The sequence below is a fragment of the Eutrema salsugineum genome, unplaced genomic scaffold (genome assembly GCF_000478725.1).
Source record: "Eutrema salsugineum unplaced genomic scaffold, Eutsalg1_0 scaffold_3, whole genome shotgun sequence".
NCBI lineage: Eukaryota > Viridiplantae > Streptophyta > Magnoliopsida > Brassicales > Brassicaceae > Eutrema > Eutrema salsugineum.
In genome coordinates, this window is record NW_006256756.1 from 3606130 (window position 1) to 3631852 (window position 25723).

The window sequence follows — 25723 nt, forward strand, 5'->3', positions numbered from 1 at the left end:
ACAAGCTGTATGTAGCGTAATTACACAATATATATATATATATATCAATATTCCTATTTTATGTATATATAAGAAAAAACTTTATGAGCCATTAAAATAATTATTTCTTGTTTTCATATTAATATAGAGTTTTATGCGACGTTTTTTTTTTGTTCGCAAAACATTTAAAAAATCATAAATAGTTTCTATTTATTGCATACATGAAAAATTATGATATTTTTGTATTCGTAATGCTCTGGTGCCTAACAATATTCGGTTTAGAGCAAATGATATAACAAACGAAGTTGAAGTTTTTGAGGTATTTTGTTTTCTGTTCAATTTCTGTTTATAGTTTTCGTACATCTTTTGTAGATACATAAGACTGACATATAGTGAATGTTTAACTCAATATAAAATTAGCTATAAAATATTTTACGTAGCGCCTTATTTTCTGTCACATAGACAAAATTCTTTATGTATCAGGAGAATATAATGCCCAAACTCTATCATATTTATTCTATTGACGTCCGAACTTTATATTTTTTTAACAAAAAAAGATTATTTAGAAAGAAATTATTGTTTTTAATATTTATTACCCTAAGAAGAACTCAAAGGATTTGAGATGAGATTTAAAAGCTAAGCTGAAACAAACAAACACAATATTTTGTATTTTATTGTGTATCGATGAGTATACGTATTTGTTAACTTTATTTCATTAGTAAAAAAATAGAAAATATGTAATAAACAGACAGATATATGTCTAATAATAATTTAAAAAGATAACCATAGAAAGTGATTTGCGATTACATAATTTTATCATGATTTAGAAAATTTAAATTTGCATATATATATATATATATATTATTGATAAACTAAACTATTATATATATAAAAATTACTGCGTGTACACGCGGGGTTTTATCTAGTAAAGATTAAAGCCCAATAAACTCACGTACCGCTCCTTGATGAAGAAGAGATTTTAGAACCCATGAACAACCTCATACCTGTCATCATATGGTTAGTGCAAGTAATAAAAATTATGTTTTTTTTTTTAGTTTTCTCTGGTTTCTTGCGGTTGTGGGAAAGAAGTATGCATGATGAATTTTATTGACAATTTCTCTCCCAGGCACATCTCCCAAAGCAGCCGCTCTTGATTTTCCTCTTCGTCGATCCTTCCTCTTCCGACCTCCATCTTCTCCTTTCCCTCCATCATTTTGCCCTCCAAGGTTTTCTGGTTGCTGAGTCAAGCCTTCGCGCCATCTCTGCCTCTCCGGTGACCGGTGCTCCTCGCGGTTAACCGGAGAAGGCCCCGTCTTTGTTTTTTTCTTTCTGTTTTTTGTTCTCTGGATCTCGCTCTGGTGTGTCACCGGTGAATCCCCTCCTTGTCTTCGCGGTGGCTCGATCCAAAGGGAGGCATGTGGTATTTGGTGTCTCCCTCGTTTCATCTCTTTGCAAGGTCGGATCTGAGTTTCTTTTGCCTCGTCATGGTGGCTCTGGTGCTCTAGGTGCTGGCGTTCGTGGAGGCAAAGCTTTCGTCTAGATCTCGTCGGTTCTCTGAATCTCTGAGGACTAGGTTCTGGGCCGATTGAAGGTGACGAGGCTGCTCTGCCTCTGTGGTTTGTCCGGTGGTTTGCTCTGTCATGCCGCTTGATGAGGTTAGGCTCTGGATCTTTCACGGATGAGCTGTGGCGTGTGGTAGGTTGCAGATTCTGGTTCGGCGTTTTCCTTTGTGGGGTGGCGGTGAGAGTTCTGCCTCGGATTTCGTCTTTCTCGGCTCTTTCTCACCTATGGTTGCATCTTTGTTTTGTGAGAGTTTCAGTTGTTTGTCTTGCTTACCGGTTGGTGTTGTTGTTTCTCTTGGTGCTGTTCTGTTGAGGTCTCTTCGAGATCGGCTCTGTGTCTTGTTTATCTTTCTTTCAGAGGAGGTAGTAAGGCTGCTGAGCTGTGAGGTTGTTTGGTTACGTGCTTGTCGACATCGGGGAAGTATCTTGGCAGCGCGAGCCTCTTCTTCTGGCTTTGTTAGTTAGTGTAGTCCTGTTTTAGCGTTGGATCTGAGTTTATTTGTTGAGCGTCGAACCGTAGACATAGAGGACTGTCTTGTTCGGGCCTCCTCGAACTTCTTAGAAGAATAACTCTTTTTCAGGCTGTCGGATGAAACAACTTCTGTTTTGCGAGATGGATGTTTCTCAGACTTGTCTCTTGTTATTCTCGATTCGACCTTATCTCGGTTTCAAATTTCCAGCCGGTTTTCAAGTTCTTTATCGCTACTTGACACTTGTTGCTTTTGCTTCAATATCGACAAAGTACCGATTGAATTTGCTTCCATGTTTTTTATTTTTTTTGCCATGGGACCAATCTTTTAGATAGTTCAATTTTTAACGCACTTTGTAACACCTAATTTTTCATTTAATGAATATTTACAATTTAGCAAAAAAAAAAAAAAGTATGCATGACTACTGAAAAAAAACAGAAACCCTAAATAAAGTTGGGTCAGTCGTGGGTTTATGCACAAATTCTTATTGAGCTGTAACGCAAAAATAAATATTGGGCTCTAAAACTCAAGCCCAATAAAAAAGATTTACTCTATCAATTATAAACCCTACCACACCAGATCTCTACCTTGTTTTCGCACCAATTTTTCCCCTTGACGTTTTCTGTTTCCCTCAAGAATTTCCCGGGAAAGAAAAAAAAAAAGGAAAAGCGAGCGAAAAAAAAAAAACAGAAAGATTTCATTTTTCTACGCAAATCTCGAATCCTGGAGGAACGAAGTAGCAAGAGGATCAAATCAACCATGGAAGAAGATCCTCCAGGAGACAATCAGACGGCGAAGTCGGCATCTCAGCTGAATCTTCCGCCGTCGATGAATCGACCGACGGTCTCACTCGAGACCCGAATCAACCGTTTAATCGATTACAAGCACTATCACTCTCCATCGAAGCCGATATACTCCGATAGGTTTATTCCGAGTAGATCTGGGTCTAATTTCGAGCTTTTCGGCCTCGAACCGTCGCCGAAAAAGGACGGCAAGGAAGAAGCGGCGGGTTCTTACGCGGGTCTTCTGCGAGCCGCGCTTTTTGGGCCGGAAACGCCGGAGAAAAGTGATGTCGTTACTGGGTTCTCTCCGTCGCGGAATATTTTCCGGTATAAGACGGAGACGCAGAGGTCTACGAACTCGTTCTCGCCGTTTGGCTCTGATGAGGCTCCTGGTGTTAGCCGTAGCCCCGCCAAGTCGCCGAGGAAGATTCTTAGGTCGGCTTATAAGGTGAGAGTTTCTTTCGATCTATTGGGGGATTTCTTACGGTGGCTAGGGTTTAAAGTTTTGGGATTTAGGGTTTGTGGGTTGAAATTAGGGTCACTAGAGTGGATTTTGTGTTTCTTGGATGGATTTCGCGTGTTGTTTATAGATTTTATGTTTCGAGACTTGCGATACTTGAATGCGTCCCTACAATTTCATCTCTGTGCGTGCATTTATGTATAACACTTGTGAGGCCTTAGTGAAGTCTTGTTGATAATTTGGAGTTAAGTGTTTTTGAAGAATGCATATTTTCTACTCTATTTTTCAACTACACATGTTTATCCCTTTGTTACATTTCCATTGTTGTTGTTGTTGTTGATAGGTATTGGATGCGCCGGCTCTGCAAGATGATTTTTACTTGAATCTCGTGGATTGGTCGGCACAAAATGTTCTTGCAGTGGGATTAGGGAACTGCGTTTATTTGTGGAATGCTTGTAGTGGCAAGGTGAGTTTATTTTTTTCCTTTTCTTTTTTTCTTCCTGATTTGTAACCTTCTGGCTCATTCTTCTCTTAAAGTGGTTTGACTTTGGAATGTCTTTCTGTTATTCGCAGGTGACTAAGTTATGCGATGTTGGGATTGATGACAGCGTTTGCTCAGTCGGTTGGGCACTGCGTGGAACACATTTGGCGATTGGAACTAGTAGCGGAACTGTACAGGTAAGTTGAACAAGATACATTTGGCTCTTTCAGTCAATGTATGCCTCTATCTATCTATATACAATACCTTTTTACCACTTGAATCTGGATTCGGAAACTAGAACATGATTAGAACTCAAAAGGTGCGGCTTTCTGAATATTTATTCTTATAAGAATGCACTCGCGATGGATGTGGAATGCATTTCCTATCCTTTTATTGGATTCTTGAACATACTTGGAACAATTGTTTGTTTTCATCACACATATATGTTTGTTTCTTAGTTCACTGAATCATATGGGGCCGCATAAAACTGCTTATTGGTGGCTAAGATGGTCACTCTAAAACTTATCCTTAGTGTATTGAAAATACAATTTGTTGTAGTTGTCTTGTTGGGGACACCGTCATATTTCATGTTCTGATTTACTCTTGCTGTTTATTTTTCCACTAGATTTGGGATGCGTCGCGGTGCCAGAGAATAAGAACAATGGAAGGTCATCGTCAAAGGGTTGGAGCCTTGGCATGGAGCTCATCAGTACTGTCTTCTGGAAGCAGAGACAGGAGTATACTTCACAGAGACATACGGTCTCAAGAAGATCATGTCAGTAAGCTAACAGGTCACAAATCCGAAGTCTGTGGGCTCAAATGGTCTTATGATAACCGTGAGCTAGCATCAGGCGGAAATGACAATAGGGTATAAATATATAATCTTCATTCTGTGTCCAAGAAAAACATGACCTTCTTGAACACTAGAGTAATAATAGTTCTATGATCTTGCAGCTTTTTGTGTGGAACCAACACTCAACACAACCGGTTTTGAGATACTGTGAACACACAGCAGCGGTTAAAGCCATTGCGTGGTCTCCACATCATTACGGACTTCTTGCTTCCGGTGGTGGTACTGCTGATAGATGTATTCGTTTCTGGAACACGTCGTCAAACACTCATTTAAGTTGCATAGACACCAATAGTCAGGTAAACTTGCTTATGCTGGCTTTGAAAAAAACAACAAAAAAAACGACTTTTTACTTCGGGTTTTTCTTGGGGTTAAATAAAATATCTTTCTTTTATGCAGGTTTGTAACCTGGCTTGGTCTAAGAACGTGAATGAGCTTGTGAGCACCCACGGATATTCCCAAAACCAAATCATCGTATGGAAATATCCAACCATGTCTAAAGTAAGATGAATTCTGTGTTCTTTGTTTTCAGTTTCTTTTCTTTCTTGCTGTATATTGGGATATTTAACGATTGAAACTGTTCTCTGTTGCAGTTAGCAACTCTCACGGGTCATACGTTCCGCGTTCTGTACCTTGCGGTCTCACCAGATGGACAGGTTTGTCTTTTTATATTTTCTCATTACATAATAATACTTGTCATAATCACAATCTCAGATTTTTGCTTAATATATCTACACTTGAATCAACACACTTTTCTTATTTGTTGCAGACGATCGTTACAGGAGCAGGAGATGAAACCTTAAGATTCTGGAACGTCTTCCCTTCCCCGAAATCTCAGGTAAAGAACCCGAAGCATATCTTTTCTGATTCTTAAATCCTTTAATTCTCTGAAAACGAATAATGTGTAACACACACACACACACATACATTCTCTGTTTCTGTTCTCAGAGCAGGGAGAGCGAAATTGGGGCATTGTCTTTTGGTAGATCAACAATCCGGTGAAATCTTGAGATGATTCTTGATTTTCTTTTCTAATCTCCGGCGACGAAGAAACCAAACACATGCGTGTTAGTTGGTCGTCCTAACCAAACCTCCCATAGATTAGTGGAAACAAATTAAATTTAAGTTTTTTTTTCTTTTGCTGTGATCATTAGATTTTTCTTCTCCGTTGTATAGATTGGATTTTTTGTCTTCTGTAAATATTTATATTTGGTGAAACTTTTTTGAATACACCAAAGAGAGTGTAGAGTGGAGATTTCCTCTTGCCCAGAGTTCTGAGCTCTAAGATGATCTTTATGCTAGCTATGTAACCCAACGCACGTTATTGTCTCCCTTGTGATCTTCAGTTCTTCAATTATTATTATTGGTTATTGGTTTGAGTGAATTTATTCTTAATGTGTATATATATATATATGTATACCATATGTATATATGTTCGCATTTCGCAATATATTGTATACTATATGTCAATCTCTGATGGTCCAGGTTTTTAATTAAAAACATAAAGAGTTATGATGAGATTCTCCTGACAAAAATGTGTATCTCCTATAATTGAATTAAAGGAATCTTTGTATAACATTTTAACCCCTCAGAAAAAAGTTATTCGCTTCAACAGCACAGAGTGAGTTGAGAAGATTTAGCTTAAAAAAGGTTGAAACTCGTTAGAGAAGCATGTCACAAGAGACTCTCTCACAAGCATATGCAAAATTTCAATCTTTCTGAATTCTTTCTTTTGTTACGTTGTTTGAGTAATGTTTATTCCAAAAGTAATATAACTCAACATTCCTTCTCTTTTTTTTTTCTTAAAAAAAAAAAAAAACATATGTCCGGACCGTAAAGAAAGAAGTTGGTGGGACAAGAACAATGACTTAGTTTTTTTTTTTCAAATAATTTTGCCTCCACGTTTTTCTCGTACAACTATGATACATATACAAACAAGTCAGGTCTTTGTCTGTTTCTCCAATACGTTGTAATCAAATCTAATGTCAAGTCACCTTCTGTTCAATATGAAAAAGAAAAAAAAAACAAAAGCTACGTTGCATAATTGACGTAGCATCAAAGTATTAGATCCAGTAACCGCTTATATCTGTGATCCCATCATCACTAATCATATTAATTTGCTAAAAAAAAACTTGATTAAAATGTTACAAATGATTTATCTTTGCATAAGTTTGAGTTATGAGGCTAATGCATAGATACATTATCAATCATGAATTAGTTTGGATTTTTGAGTTTGAGTTTAAGTTAGAGTTTGAGTTAAAGTTTGAGTTAGAATATGTTATGGTTGAGTTACAATTTTGAGTTATGTCCTTTGTTAAATTGATAACTCAAAAGTTAACTCAACATCAAGAGATTTCTCATGTATTAGAGGTTGAATTAGATTTTGTTTTTGTTTTTGCTTTATCCCACATACTCATTTTCATGCATAGTATTTTTTTGCTGGAAAAAATAATTTCAAAAAAGCCTAATAAAACATAACACAATATACAATGCAAAAGAAAACGTTTATATTTTTTCTATTTTAAATGACATAACAAAACACTAGTACAACACAACATAAAAAAAATAATCAAATCTTCATGTATTTTTTCAAATAGTCAATGTTGACAAGATTTTTTTTTTGTGTATATGGACTTCTTGAGTAAAAATGTTTTAGAATGTAGTAGTTTGGGTTTTTTTTTTTAAAAAATATTCCTATCAATTTTTTTAATATAATACATTTGAATGTTGGTATTAATATTTTTTTAATTTTTTCTTATTATTTTTTAATAAATATAATTATTATTAATATATAATAAAAGTTTAATTTATTTATATAACATGTACTGTAATTTATATCACAGAAATGTTACCACTCAGTTATTTTAACAAAAAAATAACTCATATTTTTACAAGAAATTCACCGCATAAATCTACAGTTTATATTTTATAATTTTTACTGCAAGTTACATCAAATTACAACATCGATTGTAATTCAACTGCAAAATCATATGTTACCAATCGGAGCATTAACCAACAAAAAGACATGTTAGTTATTGACTACAACTAAAATAAACCATCAAAGCTTCAATACACAAATGACATAACTAAATAACTTTTCATTCTACAATCTAAAAATGGTTTGTTGAAACGCTAATTCTTTTAACTAAGGTGGCCAATATTATGAAAATTGCATTCTCAAGTCACTAGAGGGTGATACATCATTCCATATTTCCATCTGATAATCACTGATCGAACCTTTTGATACTATACATCTTAAGATATGTCTAATTTGCGTTATTATTTTCGTTTACTACGATTATACATATACTTAGTCACAACATTCCTTCCCACTAGAGCTGTATCATCATCCTCTTCACCGTGGCTGCCATGCGAGGAGTGAGACCAAGGAATCGTGCTCACCGCCGGAAAACAGCAGCTACAGTCATCCATGCAAGGCCGTTCTGGTAGGGTTTCACGCGTGTGAGTTCTACAACCATCTTGGGAAGTCGCCTCGCGAAGTGGCCCCCAACACTCGACCTTGTTGAACTCGTGGATGTTGGAATGGAAATAAACCCAAACAAGAGCTTCTTGTAGCTCAGGGTAATTGTTTAGCAAGTTCTTATCTCCATGGACAAATGCTTTCAACACCTATAATCAATCGGTCCAAAACCAAAATGAGAATCTAGTATAATTCTTCTTAGAACACCTTGTGTTCGATCTTCCATAAAAGACCACATATAACACATCGACACATTTCATGTGGATCATATACTAAAATGAAGTCTATTATTTGCATTTTTCAGTGATCAAAAGTATGGCACATTTGACAAAAAAAACGATTCATTACGCCGGCTAATAAATCTAAAACCACTCGACTATCATCATTTGGTTAATAACAAAACTTACCACCGGTAATTCTTTGTAAAATATGAAGTATCTAAGTTCCGCAATGAGATCTAAAAGGAAGTGGCCGCCGCTAATATGGCAATGAACGTGAAGAGACATTTTACTTTTCACCTTCTTCCACTCGGCCACCACTTCATCCCGGTACAACCTGTTTGCCCACCCCTGCAGCTGGTCATGTAGCCATGGTCCCATAAAAGTTATGTTAAAATGTCAAATTGAAATTAACCTGCTAAACTCTGATTATAATGTCTTTACATATATTAAATGGGGGAGAGGTGATTAGTACTTAATTACCTGAGAATTATTGATAGAGTGAGAGACAGCTAAAGTTAACTTAGCGGTGACGTCACTGTGAGTGAGAGTGTAAGTTCTTGGAAGCTTTGATGGATGCTTCTTCTCATCAACTCCTAAGAACAATACATTCAATTTAGAAGCTTCAAAATTCGCATGTCCAAATAATCTTGCAACCTTAAACCATTTGGAAAGAACAAAAAATCAGAAACAGAGCTGTGAAAAGTTTCTACTAAAATGTAAATATTTCTCATGGAAAAAAATTGAGATAACTACAGGAATAATAGATTGGTTCTTCCTCTTGGATCTTGTAATAGTGGGAAAGAGTGAACTACATATTGGTTTATCTGAAAGATCTGGTTTCAGATTTACCGGGATCAAGAGATTTGCCACCAAACCACACATCTCTCTCTCTCTCTCTCTCTCACAGAAATCGTAGAGATAATTATCAAAGAATGTAAAAGTTTCTGTGTGACTTGGTGCCAGATCGTAGTATTTAGCTATTTTATCTTTTGCTTTGCCGACCAAAACAAAACAAAACAATCTTGTCTTGACATTCATTTAGTAGACATATATAACACGTGAGTCTACTATTCACCTGACTTTACAAAACAAATACACAAGAGGAAATTTATACTTTTAACGTCATTTTTTATTAACAGCAGAAAAAGTACTGTCACTTTGCTTTTAGCTTTCTTAACCACCAAAGAAAAAGAAAAAGAAAAAAAAAGATACATTGTCTTGAGATCTAATCACTTCAATCTCTGAGAGTTAGGCATAGAAGTTCCCAACTCGCCACCCACAACACTCTCATCCTCTCTGCTATGTTGATAATGACGATGAGACCATGGGATCGCGCTAACCGGCGGAAAGCAACAGTTGCACTCATCGGGACAAGGCAGCTCCGGGAGAGTTTCACATTTTTTGCGGGTTCTATTTCCATCGTGGTGATGATGCGACGTAGCTTCCCAAAGCGGTCCCCAACATTCGACCTTGTTGTACTCGGGGACATTGGAATGGAAGTAAACCCAAACAGGAGATTCTTGTAGCTCAGGGTAGTTATTCAACAAGTTCCCATCTCCATGAACAAAAGCTTTCAACACCTATAAATCAACAGGTCCAAAATATAATTAAAAAGACAACATTGTTACATATCCTATAGAATACGAGTTTATCTTATAGCCACAGACTAATTTTCTGAATCTGCATACAAATTTCATAGTGTCTAAAACAATCTGATTAGAAAATATTCATGTATAGAAAATTCGCTTTAAAAAGCGCATACTCACCACTGGTAATTCTTTACAAAATATGTAATACCGAAGCTTTGCAATGAGATCCAAGAGGAAATGGCCACCACTAATGTGGCAATGAACGTGAAGTGACATTTTACCCTTCACTTTCTTCCACTCGGCGACTACTTCATCCCGGAACAACTTATTAGCCCATCCCTGCAACTGATTAACCCACATACAAAAAAAAAAAGAAGAACAATATCAGTATCCTAAAACACTGAACCCTTAAAATTTTGAGCACTATGGGGAGTTTTGTGATTTACCTGAGAATTATTGATAGATTGAGAAATAGCTAAAGTTAACTTAGCGGTTATGTCACTATGAGTAAGAGTGTAAGTTCTTGGGAGCTTTGATGGATGCTTCTTCTCATCAACTCCTAAGAATGATACTTTCAATTTGGAGGCTTCAAAAATCGCCGGTCCAAATAATCTTGCAACCTTTAACCAATCAAAACATACAAAAAGAAATCGATTATTTTCACAAGATTCATCAAATTTAAATTCAAAGAAGGCGCAGAAAATTAAAGGATAAACCCTAGGAAACAGAGTATACAAACTAAATCAACATAATTTGAACTCTGTTTCTAATATTTAATTTCCAGAAATAGTAACAGATCGAAACTAACTTACAAGAATAAGAAATGTGAAAACAGAGTGAAGGGAAACCAAAATTTTCACAGGAAGAAAGATTTGAGATTCTTACAGGAACAATAGATTTGTTCTTCATCTTGGATCTTTTCTTGGTAACAAAGAGTGAGCTATTGCTCTGTTTCTCTAAAAAAGCTGGTTTCATCTTCGATGGAAGTAACAGATTTGTCACCAAACTACACATCTCTGCTTAGTTTCCAATATCCGAAATCTGCAGAAAACAAGATTGAAGGGAAAAAAAAGATTGAAAAATGTTTAAAAACAGAGAAACCCTTTTGCGAGAACTCTATTGAGATCTTCACGCTATTCTTGCGTGTTCGTACACTGTAACCCACAAAATCAAAGCTTGCAACTTCGAAACAAAAAAATATCGAGAGCTTGCTTTCGCTTTCGGTTTAGCTTTTTTTCTTTTCTTTCTTCTTACGGGAAATTAGGGTTAATTCTTTTTGTTGTTGTTGTTGTTGCGTGTTGGGTTAAATAATCTTCGATACGAGTGAAAAGGAGAAGATTGCTTCTATTTCTAGACTTTCTCAAGCCCAAAGTTCTTGTTGAAGAGGTGAGACTGAGAGTGACACGTGGTGTCCAGCTTCTACACTGCATGAGCTGGCATGTGTCGTCACATTAAGGCTCACACGTGGCATTGATGGAGTTTCTCCGGTTCGTTATCGGATAACTACTCACCGTTCGAGACAAAGAGACAAGAGGTTCGGTTCTCTGCCGAATAATCTAGTTTACCTTTTCGGTTCCACAAACGATTCCGTACGACCTCATCTTTTAATTCAAGATTTATTTTTTGATTGTAGATTTATGAAAAAAAAAAACTAATTTTATATATATTGCCGACAAAATAAACTAATTTTAATTTTAGGAAAAATTATCAACAAGACATACATTTTCCACTTCTTTTAAATTGTAGATTTATCAAAATAAACTAATTTTATATTGCCGCCAAAAAACTAATTTTTCACATTATTTTTTTTTATCAACAATGCATAACATTTTCACTTATATTGGTTTTTAGTTGCATCCAGATGTTAATATCCCATTTGCAAAGGCTGATTTTAAACCAAAACGGAAAATAGATGCTGAATCTAGATGCAATATGTCAAAAATGAATAGGCCACAATAATATGTTATTTTACATCTCAAACTGTAAAAAATTTATCAAAAATCAAGATTAATCTCTACTATATAAATGTAGCTTGTACATTTTTTTTTTTGTAGCTTGTACATATTTTTTATAAGAGAATCAGTAGATCAATCTCTCATCAATCCAATAAACAGCATTCAAGCATAGCTAATCTCATTTACCTTATCTCCCTAACGTGAAGACACGGGTGACATAAGAGAGCTATGTCCGGGAGATAGAGATGGCGACAATAACCAATTAGTTTCTTCCTCTGCAAGAAATCGATTACCAAATGTTGGTTGGTTCAGGCAAAGGAGTAGAGGAACAACTAAACCAATGAAGAACATTATCTACACTCGGTCTCGTCTCTGGATTGTCATCGACACAGAGCAGAGAAATGTGAATGTATCTCAAGATTTCGCTTATGGAATCTTCGCTTTCTTCTTCTCTCATCACTTCATGGATCACATCGATGGCTTCTCCTCTGTTCCAGCATCTCATAACCTAAAAAGAAGACAAGATCAATTAATGAAACACTAAACAAGTATCGACACATTTGCCTTAAGGTATACTCACATATATAACCAGAGGTTCTTCGCCAATGGGATAAGCCTTTCTTCTGCTAATGATCGTCAAGATAGTAACTCCAAAGGCATAAACATCATATTTTACAGAAACACGTCCGGTTCGCATGTATTCTGGATCTAAAAACCCTCTGTTCATTATCCCAAAGTGTTGTTTGATTAGTCTCTAACGATCTTCAAAACATTAACTAGGTTAATAAGGTAACTTCACTAACACGGTACCGACAACTCCAGTTGTTTCCGCTTCACTTTCACCTTGTTGCATCATCCTCGCCAATTCAAAACCCGCGATTTTCGGTTTCATATCTGAATCCAATAGAATATTTTTAGGTTTAATGTCGCGGTGAACCATCCATAAACCGGATTCTTCATGGATGTAACGTAGCCCTCGAGCTATGCCTTGGACAATGTTTCTACACATCTTCCAGCTCAGCTGAGAAGCTCTATGTGGATCTGAAATACATTACCACAACGAGTGATGATAATTAAGAGCTTGAAAACTATAGACAGGATTGGACTTAGAAAGGATATTCAATTTTTTTTTCCTAACCATATATAAAACAATCAAGGCTTAGGTTAGGCATGAACTCGTAAACAAGGTAACGTTGGTCTAGCATAGAGCAGAAACCAAGAAGATGTATCAGGTTCTTGTGCCTAAGCTTAGACAAAATCTCGACTTCATTACGAAAATCTCTCTCACTTGGAACTTCTACGCAAACTCTTGACTGCTATTTCTTCTCCGCTTTGAAGACTACCCTGAATTAATTAAGGGAAAAAAGAAAACGAAACTATTAATACGAATCCAAATTCGAATTATACACTAATGGACCCGAATTTCTTTATTTATAAATCATGGCGAGGGTTAATCTATAAAGATTAAAGAAACAACCTTGTAAATAGAACCAAACCCGTCACGACCAATCAGATCTGAGAAGTCATTAGTTGCAGCCCTAATGGTGTCGAAGTCGAATTCGAAAACTGTAAAATATAGCAGAGACAAGTGAAAATATATATAATTCGTGGGTTTTTTTTTGTGTGTCAGATGTGAGGAAGAGAAAATTGAGGAACAAACCGAACACTTACTGCTTATGAAATCAGTAGACTTTCTCTTTCTTCTACGGAAAACGGTATCGAGTAATGAAGTAATGGCCATAGAGAAAACGAAGACGAAGACAGTGTTTGTCTAGATTTTCTTAGCAAACAAGTTATGGGAAACTTTAAGGAGAATTTTTTCTACAACGGTTGACTTTGACTGTTGACCTTGACTTCTATGGTTCCTTTTAGCTTATCTTTTGGGGTGTCTTTAGTTCTCTTCTTCACTTGTTTTTGTTGTACCAATTAAAACTCGAAAACATTGGTTGTAGTTGACCTTTTGACTTCTCTTTCTCATCCTAGCTTTTTTGGGGGGTTCTTTAATCTCTAGCTCTCCCTCTTCTTGAAAACATTGTTTAGAGGACTTCTTGAAAACATTGAATTCAATCTCGATGATGTTTATAGTAAATTATTTGCAAGTCTACAATATTCACAAGACCCGTTAAAGAAAATAGAAAATTTGGCAAGGTTAAGAAAAACATGTTCAGAAATAACTTCAGTCAAACAAAAGTTGGCATGACTTTGAACATATGGGCACAGATTCTAACTTCTTGAACATCTGATGCTCCTCTGTAGCTTTTGAAGAGAATGTCGCCATCTTTAGATGACCTGCCTTTGCTAGGATGTACTTTGCCAATTGTTTCTCTAGCTTTGTGCCTTTGTAACGTCTCCACTCCAAAATCTGGAGATGGGATGACAAACATTCAGGAACAGAACTCGGCTGGTTCCAGCATTCCATTGAGTCATTGTAACTGGTACAATGTATCTGAGATGCAACCACCACACGTGTTAGCGTTTAGACCACTTAAGAAACTGAAAAAAAAACACATAAAAATAGTAAGGAAACTGAATAAAATAATACATACCGACTTAAGCTTGAGAACTCGAAGTCTTGGTGCCTCTTTGAGTATACGAGTAAGTGAATCACACCATTCCGCAGAACATGTACAAAGCTCAAGATGTTCAAGAAACAAGAAGAAAGTGTCTGCATGGTATGGAATCTGCAACAGAAACGAACAAACCAGAGTAAGTACGTACTATTCATCATGACAGTAAACAATAAGGTTAATTAGAGATCTTTTGACATTATTGAGTTCATCAGATTAACAAAAGCTTACGTTTAAATTTTTGGAACACAAAGAGAGATGTTGGATCGAGGCAAGAGATCCTAGTAGACTTTTGGATTGATCACAAACAACCTCGACATTCGCCTTGACTAGCTTTGGCATATTTGTAAACTTTAGAAAGTTTTTTTTTTTTTTTGGTCGAACATGTTAAGAACTTTAGAAAGTTACTAACATGGTCTCTAATGTTCAAGTACTTTAAAGAAGGAGCATTGATAACAAATCCATGAACACCCGCGGGTGGAGACGCAGCATGTAAATAATCTATAGATAAACTCCTCAAAGTAGGAACGTTGATAGTGTAAACCTCCACACTAACATACGTGGAACGTCTTACAACCAAATCTTCAAGTACCGGACAGATACTTAGAAGCTTTTGAACAGATTCTTCGTGTGAGAAATTCACGGATAAAAGGTGAAGAGTCTTGAGGGACAAGAAACAAGCCCAAGGCGGAACGTCCACGAGATGTAGTTTGCAAAGTATCAAGGTCTCAAGGGTTTTACAAACATACAAGCGAGTCGGAAATTTAAGGGATCTGTAAACCAACTCGAATCTCAGCTCTCTTAAACCGTGATAAACTGTGGGTTTGGTCCAATACTCGAGCCATTCAGAATCATATGAGATAAGCTTGAAATCCAAGCTTCTTAGAACCTGAGGATTACTAAACGCCAAAGAACTGTAAATCATATCAACATCTCTCATGGAATATTTAGTTCTATGCTGCTCACCGATATTTAGTTTAGGCACCAACTTCCATAGAGACCGCCACCGCCGGGACAAGACACTCGTGGCTATCAAATCTTCGGGAAAAAGTGATGACAGTATCTTCAAGAGCAAATCATCTGGCAACTCGCTGATCATGCCCATCTTATGATATGTTCGTTATTGTTAGGTTCAAGAAATCAAACGATACGACGGAGAAAAAAAAAGAGAATTAGAGAACTCAAAACTCAAACAGTGGACTGAAGGGTTTGGTTGGATTTGCGTTGATATAGCGAAACTATTGTGAACAGTCCAAATAGGAATAATGGGGTTGTTGAATTTCCTTTTTTTTTTTTGTTTAAAAGTTAAAACAGATAAGTTTTGTTTTTCCCTCACAAATAATGTACGTATATATAACTGGTTCTATTATTTGATTTCTTTCTATATACTCAAATATCTATTTTATATGGAAATTACTTAGCAGAACTACATTATCTTGTTTTTTTTTTTGTTGGTTAAAAGGGTTTTCTTGTGAATTAATGAAATTTAAAGATATAGAGAACCTTAAAAATCAATCAATCCAAAAAGAATTACAAAAGAAGAAAACGCCGGTTTGGAACCGCAAACCGGAACAGAGAGCTTCGATAACGGGAAACCGAAACTAAACCGAAATGGAGAAGAGGCTCGGGGGAGGCTGAACTTGAATGAGATCGCTACAACCACTTGCAACGACGCTGCTCTTTAACCAAAGGAAAACGGCCCTAGTATATGTCCAAACCGGAGAAGAAGCAAACCAAACCAAACCGCCTATCTCCCCTTTGATAAAGCGTATCGTTTTTTAAATATTATTTTTGTTTCATAATATAAAGTGTTGTTTAGTATTGTCAGTGAAAAATTTTGAACAAAAATTCAGTTTTAACATTATTTTAGTGTATTAATTACAAGAAAAATTTAGTGTGTATTAATAAAGGATATTGTAAAACTTTTAATAGTTTTTTCAATAAGTGAATATTTGTAGAATAACACTATTTAACCTTTCATCTACCATTATTTAGATATTTTTCATATTGAATGTTGATTTCATTCAGATATGATAAGTTTGTAAATAATAACATAATAGTTTTTAGCTAAGTAAGAAACTATTTTTGCCAAAAAATAATATATATAAAAACAAGGTAAGATTTTAATAAAGAGAAACGAGCTCAATATTCATAGTCGATGCAATATTTAATTATCTAACTATGACTCCACACGAATTCGAGTTTACTGTGTTTGTGGTTATCGGAGATTACCAAAAAGTCCTTGTATTTACATGCCACGTAATATCAGCTCTCTCGTAATAGGGAGCATAATGATGGTTTAGGGTGGGTAGATCAGATTAGAGTAGGCAGACGAAATATCTCTGATATCTTGGTGCAGTCATTCTGAGCCACATCTTCTTCCCGCCCAGACAAGCATTTAATGCTGGATATGCTCAATATTTTATAGACAACCGTGCGAGAAGCAATGTATCACTGTATGTATACAACACAAGCTTTGTTGCTCTGCTATAAAATGTATTAGCTGTGAAGTGTTATCACTCGTTCTAGTGAAGCAGAGATATTTTCCAGCAATCGAAGAACAGCTAATAAAAGGGTTTCCAGAAGCTTACTTTTCACCCAACCAAAACAGGTATGACCACTTACTTCTGATACTCCATAAATGTCGATTTGGTTTCTTCTGATTTGTTGCTTGTTATAGTATATTTTATAGCTTTAAAGACAAATTTATTACAAACGAGAAATAACTTCCTCGTACGCCATTAATGCTCATATGAACTTCAAGAAACTGAAGATTACAATCGCATATTCAGGATAACAATTAAGTTAGCGGTGTGGTATAATTTTGAAAGCGTAAACTAATTGGATCTGTGTATTGACAGAAAGATGGGTCTGCCCGTGAGGTTTTTCCGAGGCGTTTGGAACAAATCTGTTGACGGAGAGTGGAGTTTCAAGGCAGACGACAGTGAGAGAGGGCACTCACTGATGATGAACGAGCGAGAAATGTTTGAAACGGTGGACCAGATGGCTAGGGTGCGCTACCTACTGAGCCTTACGAAACAATGGCTATGACATTCCAGCTTCCGGAGTGGATGGCGGAGCCACTAGGCCAAAAGAGTCCCCCTGTTAACATCCTCAATGATGGTGACGTCAAAGTCTTCATGGCGGTGCGTTTGGAGTGGGACTCACTAACACTGTATGTCAATGTGGGGGCTGACAATGTGGAGCCCTACCGGTTTCTGACCAGAACCAACGCTGTCATGACCGACCCACCACCAGGTTTTACTCAACCAAACGTTGCATTGGGCGCCAACATGTCGGGTACAGAAACTACCATGTTACATACCGTTAAAATCGAAAAGTTAAGTGAAAATACGTATGGTGGACTTGACGATGTTTACGCTTTTTGGGAAGGGCTCTTGGAAGGACGATGGGTGCTTATTGCTGAGAGTGTTCTCCATGAAGTTTTCAATGAAGATGAAAGGCGTTTCCTCCAAGAAGTGCATAACGCACTAACTGAACTAGATTCCTCTCGTGCCAACGCTGAAGGTTCCTCTACTAACTCATCTGGACAGCTTGGATTCCTGCTGCCTAAACCAAGTTTACAGATTCCAACCGTGTATGCGGGTGAGGGACCTCCAGCTGGAGTAACTGAAGGTGTGGCGAACATGACTCTCTGGACCACGGCTGGTGCAGGTAACGTATCGATTCAACTTATTCTGGTAGCGGTTACAGTATAAATCGATCCCTAACAATTTATTCAAATTATACAGAAAACCAGATGTCTTCAATGTATTTGGGTTCAATCAGCGCTGGAAAGCCAACTTCCCCGTACGGTGGCGATAAGGGGAAGGGAAAAAAGTACACAGAAGATGGTGGTCCCTATCTTGGTTTGACTATGGCTTGCAGTGGGGGTCCAAGTCAAAAACCTCAGACAAAATGAGAGAAAGACGACGAGGACTCAGATGAGGAGTCTGAAGATTATATATGTGAGTAATAAACTTGTTAGTTTGGTAACACGGAAATTAGTGGTGCAATATATTTCTTAGTTGTCTTCAGTTTATATATTACCAGTTCTGATGAGGCTGACGATTATATCTGTGCGTAATGAACTTATTAGAAGGGTAATACCAAGTTTAGTGATGCACCGATTGTATTATATCGCCAACGATTTCAATAACTGTAAACCTTATGTGGTTATTAACTATGTGAGTAATAAACTTATTAGTTCGGTAATACGGCAATTAGTGGTGCAAATTATTTCTTGGTTGTCTGGAGTTTATATATTACCATCTATGATGAGGATGACGATTATATCTGTGTAATGAACTTATTAGAAAGGTAATACTGAGTTTAGAGATGCACCAATTTTATTATATCGCCAACGATTTCACTAACTGAAACCTAACATGGTTATTAACTAATATATATCTTGCTCTCGTGTGTCATGTTCAGTTGACAAGCCCGGCGTTTTGTATGTCGGCATGGTGTTAAAGGATCAGGACTCATTCAAACTACACATGTCTCTTTATGCTTTATCTCAGAAGTTTCAGTACTATCACCGTCGATCAACCCCCAATTTGATGGTCCTACAAAGTGTGGGTCAGAGTTGCTCATAGCGGATTTACGCTGTGAGGATGGAGGGCATTGAGTGGTTCCAAATTAGGCGTGCCTCACTTCAGCATACCTGCACCGTCGACGAGCGTGGGGGTTTTCACAAACAGGCTACATCAAGTGTTATCGATGAAATGATGAGAGCCAAGTACGCCAGCAGAGCTGTTGGTCCAAGGCCAAACGAGTTGAGAGAGATGATGAGAGATGATCACGACATCCCAATCTCTTACTGCAAAGCGTGGCGGTCAAGAGAGCTGGCCCGCGAAGGTAATCTCGGATCAGCTGGCTCCTCTTCCAGAATCCTCCCAATGTTCCTCCAAAGGTTTATGGTTTTCAAATCCAGGGAGTGTTGTCTCTCTTGAAACCGACTTCGAGGTGGATGTTGGCCAGCGCTTCAAGTACCTTTTCTTCGCCTTGGGAGCAAGCTTGAATGGGTACCCTTATATGCGGAATGTTGTTGTGATAGACGGCGCACATTTGAAGGGTAAATATGGCGGTTGTCTGTTAACCGCGAGCTGCCAAGATGGAAACTACCAGCTCTTCCCCCATCGCTTTCGGGATTGTCGACGGCGAGAACGACAATGCCTGGATCTGGTTCTTCCGTAAGCTGATTGAGGTGATACCAGACAGACATGACTTGTTGTTTGTCTCTGACCGTCATAACTCTATCTACACGGATATACGGAAGGTAAATCAATCGCACACCCTATAATATCTACTCATACTGTTAGCATTATAACAATTTGTTTTCTGCATTAACAACGTTGTTACACGTCCAACATAAGTGATATCTTCCCAGTTAAATCGGGACCTAAACCTATTATATCTACATACATTGTTATCTCTGTAGTCATTTACTTTTTTCGAATTCATACCAATTACATGTCTAACATTGGTAATATCTGTAGGTGTATCCCATGGCGCAGCACTGCGCGTGCGTGGTCCATCTGCAGAGGAACATCCAGGCCATTTTCAAAAAACGTCTCCTCAGCTACATGGTATCCAAAGCCGCGCGTGTTTTTCTCTAATCAGATTTCTAAGACCACTTTGAGGAGATCCGTGAAACAGATGAGGGTTGCGCCAGCTACCTGACTGCGATTGGGTATGAACACTGGGCGAGATCTCATTTCCCAGGGGTGCGATACAACATAATGACGAGCAACGTCGTTGAATCTCAAAACAATGTCCTCCTCGGTGCGCGTGACCACCTAACTGTCCCGTTAATCGAGTGCATCCGGGCAACACTGATGGATTGGTTTGCGACGCGGCGTGAAGATGCTAATAGCTGTGATACCACGTTAACCCCTAAGATGGAGGAGTTACTGGCAAAGAATTTGAAATGTCAACAGGGTTCGCGTATCGCAAAATTAATCCTGATGAGTATGAGATTAGGAACAAAGAAGGAGTTCCTTTCATGGTTAATCGGGAAACCCAAACCTGCAGCTGTCAAGAGTTCCAGATGCTTCGCTATCCATGCTCCTATGCCGTGGTGGCCGCTATCTGTTCAAACACAAGGGTCGACTGTTTAGTAGCGGCGGAGTACACCAAGACTTTCTGGATTAAGGCGTACGAGTGCAGCATTTATCCGGTAACTGCGACTGCCCTAAATGAAACTGTCGGTGACGATTTCTCCGGGCTCAACCTCCTTCCCCCGCGAACAAGACGCCCCCTAGAAGGCCGAGCAAGACAAGAATCCGATCCCATGGAGAGATAAAGGTAACATAAACTTTAACTATTTACAATTAAGTTTATCAATCTAAAGTTTTGTTATCGTGACTAAAGCTTTTGTTGGATTTTCCCAGTTTGGACAACCAAAACGTTTCACCGTCTGTGGGCGCTGTGGTGGCTTCGGCCATAATCGTGCGACTTGTAAGATGCCTATCTAGTTTTAAGATGAAGGATGGAAGAACCGGAGGAAGCATGTAGCTGGTTTTTGTTTGCTTCTCCGTATTTTGGGTCGGATGTAATTTGTAATTTGCTTTCAAATTTGTGTAATATGAACTATGTCAGATGTTCCTTCGTGGAACCTGTTTTAGAACCCAGATGTTCCTTCATGTAGTATAACTCGGGAGCTGCAGTCGTTTCTCCCATCAGCTAAGTTAATGCATTTATCATTTTGTATTAAGTGTGTTGTTGCTTGTTAATTGTAGAATCACCGTGATAACTTTGATCTAAACTGTTAATGTCTGTGTTACCTGATAACTATAACGCTACACAGTAAAACTTTGATTTACTTTGTTAAAATTTATAGTCAGCTTGGTAAAGTGAAGTCATAGTCCTTTGAAGTCATAGTCCTTTTTCGCCATTATGGGTGTTCCTAGTTAATTATATAGTTACACGGGTAAAATTAGAATTAGTTAACAGTAAAGAAATGTGTTATTATCTATTACCTGTTTATGTAGATAGCTTCCGAATGAAACTTAATAGTTCTTATATAACCATTATGCCTGGAACTGTTATCTATTACCTGATAACTGTTATCTATTAAACTACTTTGGTATAATTTCGATTATACGTTTAACTCACTAGTTATTAAAACACCCAATAAATTTTAGATCCAGCTATAAAGACCATGCAGTTAACATGACGTACTAACGTTCCATGATCTGGTAACATAATAGTCATTTTGTATTTGTCATTTTGTATGAAGTGTGTTGTTACTTGTTAGTTGCAGGATTATCGAGATAACTTCGAGATAAACTGATAATGTCTATGTTACCTGATAACTATAGCGTTACACAGTAAAATTTTGGTTTACTTTGTTACAATATACGTAGTTAGATTGGAACAGTGAAGTGCTGGTCCTTTTACAATTTACAGTTTACGCCACTATGGGTGTTCCCAGATAATTACATAGTTACTAGGGTAAAATCTAACCTAGTTATTAGTAAAGTAATGTGTTTATTACCTGTTACTTATTTATGTAAAGTCCTAACATATTTTAGATCCAATTGTAGAGCCAAAGCAGCTAAGTTGACGTACTAAAGTTCCAGGATCTAATAACATAATAGTTATACCCCGTTCAAATAAATTAGTTCTAAGCAGCGATAACATAAAATTATAAATACATCTTCCCCCGACTTCCGTTACACACCTTCATCAAACTCTTCGTAAAACTTGACCGCCAGGATTTGGCTATCCTTGGTTAGTTTCTCAAGCGTAAGGGTCCTGCATCTCTCTGCCCCTCCGACGGAATGTACCATCATTAGCAACGCACTCGTCACCCCCAAATCGGTATGGATAAAGTTCTGTGGTAGCCCTTTTTTCCTGTTAAACGCGAAATGTTTGAAATCATTTGGTCGCTTGTACCCCGGGATCTGCTTCAGCACGTAAAGCAGCATTTGCGCAAGTGGCATGCAATCCTTTTTCAGAGCCGCATCAGTCCGAAATGCTGTGTTACAGTCAAGAATATGCATCGCCGCACCAGGGACGTCGACAAAAATGGCCACCCAATATTCTTTGTCCAAGTTGAATGGCATGTAGAGTCGCTCCGGAATAGCATTTTTGTGGCTCCAAGGCTCTAGATAATCCATTACCCCATCGCCAAAAACATATCTCGGCCTATCCTTAGTCGCTAATCTTGAAAACTTGCCCCAACATTTCATCAGTTGGGCCACAAATTTTGTCTCCATGAACTCCGTCCGGTTTTGCGCTGGGTTTGAGAACTGCCCACCATGCACCACCCTCACATACAGCAACAGCGTGTCCATCATCTGCGGGCGAACGGTTAAGCCGTTAACACAAATGAAAATATTCTAATACTAAAGTTGAATGTGTTCCTTTAAGTGTAACTTGTTAACAACGACAATGGTTTGTAAACGTTAAAGTTGGTTTACAATTCTAGAGTTTACCATTATAGACGAACAACTGGAAAAAATTACCTTCGAGTGCATTGGCTTAGTCCTCTCAGCGATGTCTAAAACATCTTTGCTGCTGACGGAAGTGCCATCACCGAGGCTAATAACACTAACCCCCGAAAATGTCCTGTCATCATACCAAAAAATTAATAGTAATAGTTAGATGAAATGTGGCCTACCGATTGGTCTTCAGCAATGCATGGAGCCTAACAAACTTCTCGAAGAATTCCCTCTGCTGCTCCGGCGAACATAAAAACGGGTTCGTCCCTATTGTGCATGTTAGCACCCTCTTGTCGATCTCATAGTCAGTTAAAGCAGAATTCTGAAGACAGGGTCTTTTGTCCCTCCGTAGCAAGACATTGCCATTCGCCGCATCCTCTGCGAAATCGTCTACACCGTCACCATCCTTTATTCCTACCCCAGCATCTACGACACTCTGACCAAGTTTGTGGTCAGCCTGGGGGGTCCTGCAGTGACGCATCCGGAGTAATCAAAATAAGTAATGAAAATATTAAGTATCACCGATAACTAATACGTTATCTATATATCAATATTGTTAGTCGTTAACAATAAATATAACTGCGATACCAATATTCGTCACTTATCAATCCTCACGAATGCTTACTGATTCAAAAGTAGTGGCAACATTGCTCTCGCCCACCTCCGATGATGCTGTCTGAAGCCGAAAATCCGCATTACCCCTATTTCCCATTTGCAGCACGCTCGTGGATGGCCCCGCGTTGGTGTTGGGCCGGGTAACCTAAAGCATATTTATGAATGAAAAGTACATACAAAAGACTGTCAAATTAATAACCCACACACACTCACCTTGTCTCCCATTTCTTTAACCATACCCACAGCGGCCGCAATTGCTGCGTCAGCGTCTACTTTGGCGTCATTGGTAGTTAGTCTACGACTATCCGAATGCGTCTGCGGTGCAGGGTTCATGATCGGGTTCTTGCTGACGTCTTTTGTAGATTCCGTTTTACCTCCAGCTGACAGAGATTTATCTAGAAATCCAAGGATGTTTGACAGGAGTTCTTCCTGCATATCTTTCAGTTTCTGATCAAGGGTATTCTTCAAATTCTCTTCATACCCAGCCACATCTTTCTCGATCACATCCATCTTGCCGATGGCAGATTTCAAAGTTGTTTCAATTGCAGCAAGCTGAAGCCTTGTCTGCTCACCCATCGTATCCCCAACAACCGGATACCCTTGGTTTCCTTTTTCTGAAGCCATTCCTGATATAGACTCCACCAACTTCTCTTTCTCTTTCTTTTCCCGTATCTCCTTCTTCTCATTCTTCAACTTCAAAAGCTCCGCTTGCGTCATGCCCCCTTTGAACATTTCTTTTGAGAATTGGAACCCCTCTCCAATCAGTCTTACCATGTTGTCAACCTTGAAGTCCTCCTCTTCATCGGACCAGCATAAGTCCTCATGGAAACTTACGGCGTCGGGGGCTTCAGGTATTATACAAAACACGTCGACCTGTACATGTGTTCTTTAACGGTTAACATAAAGATTAACTGTATAACATATATTGTTAACATAAGATATTAATCGGTTATCCGTTAACTATATGGTTATCCTCTAACATTCCATTTAGATGCTACATATTGTTTTCCGGCTAAATTAAATCACATTTACCTTGCCCTCTTCGTCTACCTCACGAGCGTGTCCCGGGCTGAATCCGAGTTTGGGAGCATCCGACCTAGTGGCTGGTTTTGGGAGAGCTTTATCAGTATCGTTTTGGTGTTCCTGGTTGGCCGTGTTATCTTCCACCCTAGCCCCATCAGAGACCTCGTCTGTTTCACCGTCATCGTCCTCGCCATCCTCTGATTCCGATGAAGACGACGAATCGTTTACTTGTATTACCTCCATCAATGCAGGCACTGCTTCGACGAGGATTAGTTGAACTGCGTGAAAAAAACCTTTGACAGCTACAGTACTCTGGGCTAGCGCTACCTCGTCTTTAACCTTAATGCTAGACATTAGCATTTCAAACCCAACCCGCCCCCATGGATACGCAAAGAACTCGTCGAGATCTCAAATCAGTTCGACGTGGTCGTGCATAATCTTGGACCTGTGGTTGGTGGGGCATAGAACTGCTCCGATAATGGCAAGACAGGCATACTTTAGACGGGTCGTCGTGTCCGCAACCGTCCTTTTTTTTAGCATCTTCGTCGCCATCTCAACGCTACAAACTTTGAGATTACCAAAAAAATCCGGCCAATACGGTTTTTCCTTCACCGGGTTTCGTTTCTTCTTCTTTGGTCTCGGTGGGTATTTACCGCACGGCAGCCTGGTGACTATCGCGAACTCTCTAAGCGAGACCCTAACCGGCCTTCCGGCAAAAAAAATCCAGATTTCGTGCCTCTTCTTGACTTGCAGTAGACGAGTTATTGTATAATGACCAAAGCTCCCGGAAAACGCTGGTTTTTCTGCAGTTGCGATGAGTTTGCCAAAAGGTGAATTCGCATGTACGCTCGCTCGTCCTCGTCAAGAGCGTCGAGAATATTACCGATTGTCTTGGTCTTGTGATATGAGTTGATTCGTTCGCCGGATGGTTCTTCGCGGCGGTAAAAATCATCAATGGTAAATCTAAATCGGCATGACAATCCTGTGGGAAATGACGGATTAATCGAGAATGTGCAGTTGTATCGCTCTAATCATATATATGTGTATGTAAGACTTACCGACTGTGAATACCGATCTCTCTGGCCAAATACTTCTACCGCTGCGCTGTCAACAAATTAACACGGTCTGTGCGCTGTTAATTTCAGAGTTGGATTTCTGCGAACCCTAATCCCTTTTTGTTCTTAGTCGGAAAAAGATAAGAAACCGGTTCAGCTAAAACTAAAAGCGTAATCGGTTAT

The 25723-nt window shown here is 38.4% G+C and overlaps 6 protein-coding genes across 6 annotated transcripts; 2 read left to right on the plus strand and 4 right to left on the minus strand.

Annotated features, from left to right (window-relative positions):
- Positions 1–967: 967 nt before the first annotated feature.
- Positions 968–5936, plus strand: LOC18014591 (protein FIZZY-RELATED 1). The gene is made up of 11 exons (XM_006396768.2): positions 968–1006; positions 1106–1271; positions 2685–3241; positions 3597–3719; positions 3827–3931; positions 4360–4602; positions 4689–4883; positions 4984–5085; positions 5178–5240; positions 5354–5422; positions 5533–5936. Exons 1-11 carry the CDS (start codon positions 968–970, stop codon positions 5584–5586), a joined length of 1716 nt encoding a protein of 571 aa, XP_006396831.2. The 3' UTR covers positions 5587–5936.
- A 1927-nt stretch (positions 5937–7863) lies between these two features.
- Positions 7864–9168, minus strand: LOC18014592 (protein STAY-GREEN 1, chloroplastic). Its single transcript, XM_006396769.1, has 4 exons — positions 9040–9168; positions 8767–8940; positions 8473–8640; positions 7864–8214 (listed from the first exon to the last, which is right to left on the minus strand). The coding sequence occupies exons 1-4, from the start codon at positions 9166–9168 to the stop codon at positions 7864–7866; spliced, it is 822 nt and encodes a 273-aa protein (XP_006396832.1).
- Positions 9169–9361: 193 nt separating this feature from the next.
- On the minus strand, positions 9362–11178 carry LOC18014593 (protein STAY-GREEN 2, chloroplastic). Its single transcript, XM_006396770.2, has 4 exons — positions 10761–11178; positions 10322–10495; positions 10053–10220; positions 9362–9866 (listed from the first exon to the last, which is right to left on the minus strand). Exons 1-4 carry the CDS (start codon positions 10887–10889, stop codon positions 9516–9518), a joined length of 822 nt encoding a protein of 273 aa, XP_006396833.1. The 5' UTR covers positions 10890–11178; the 3' UTR covers positions 9362–9515.
- A 677-nt stretch (positions 11179–11855) lies between these two features.
- LOC18014604 (cysteine-rich receptor-like protein kinase 45) lies at positions 11856–13574 on the minus strand. The gene is given in 8 exon segments (XM_024154317.1): positions 11856–12133; positions 12135–12338; positions 12411–12549; positions 12634–12871; positions 12969–13120; positions 13122–13174; positions 13308–13396; positions 13502–13574. Coding segments are annotated over 8 exon segments (1053 nt in total). The 5' UTR covers positions 13572–13574; the 3' UTR covers positions 11856–12025.
- Positions 13575–14006: 432 nt separating this feature from the next.
- LOC18014605 (putative FBD-associated F-box protein At5g56560) lies at positions 14007–15502 on the minus strand. Its single transcript, XM_024154453.1, has 4 exons — positions 14788–15502; positions 14629–14744; positions 14377–14511; positions 14007–14276 (listed from the first exon to the last, which is right to left on the minus strand). Exons 1-4 carry the CDS (start codon positions 15500–15502, stop codon positions 14007–14009), a joined length of 1236 nt encoding a protein of 411 aa, XP_024010221.1.
- A 3511-nt stretch (positions 15503–19013) lies between these two features.
- On the plus strand, positions 19014–20519 carry LOC112085257. The gene is made up of 5 exons (XM_024154454.1): positions 19014–19257; positions 19334–19424; positions 19528–19678; positions 19899–19988; positions 20046–20519. Exons 1-5 carry the CDS (start codon positions 19014–19016, stop codon positions 20517–20519), a joined length of 1050 nt encoding a protein of 349 aa, XP_024010222.1.
- Positions 20520–25723: the final 5204 nt, after the last annotated feature.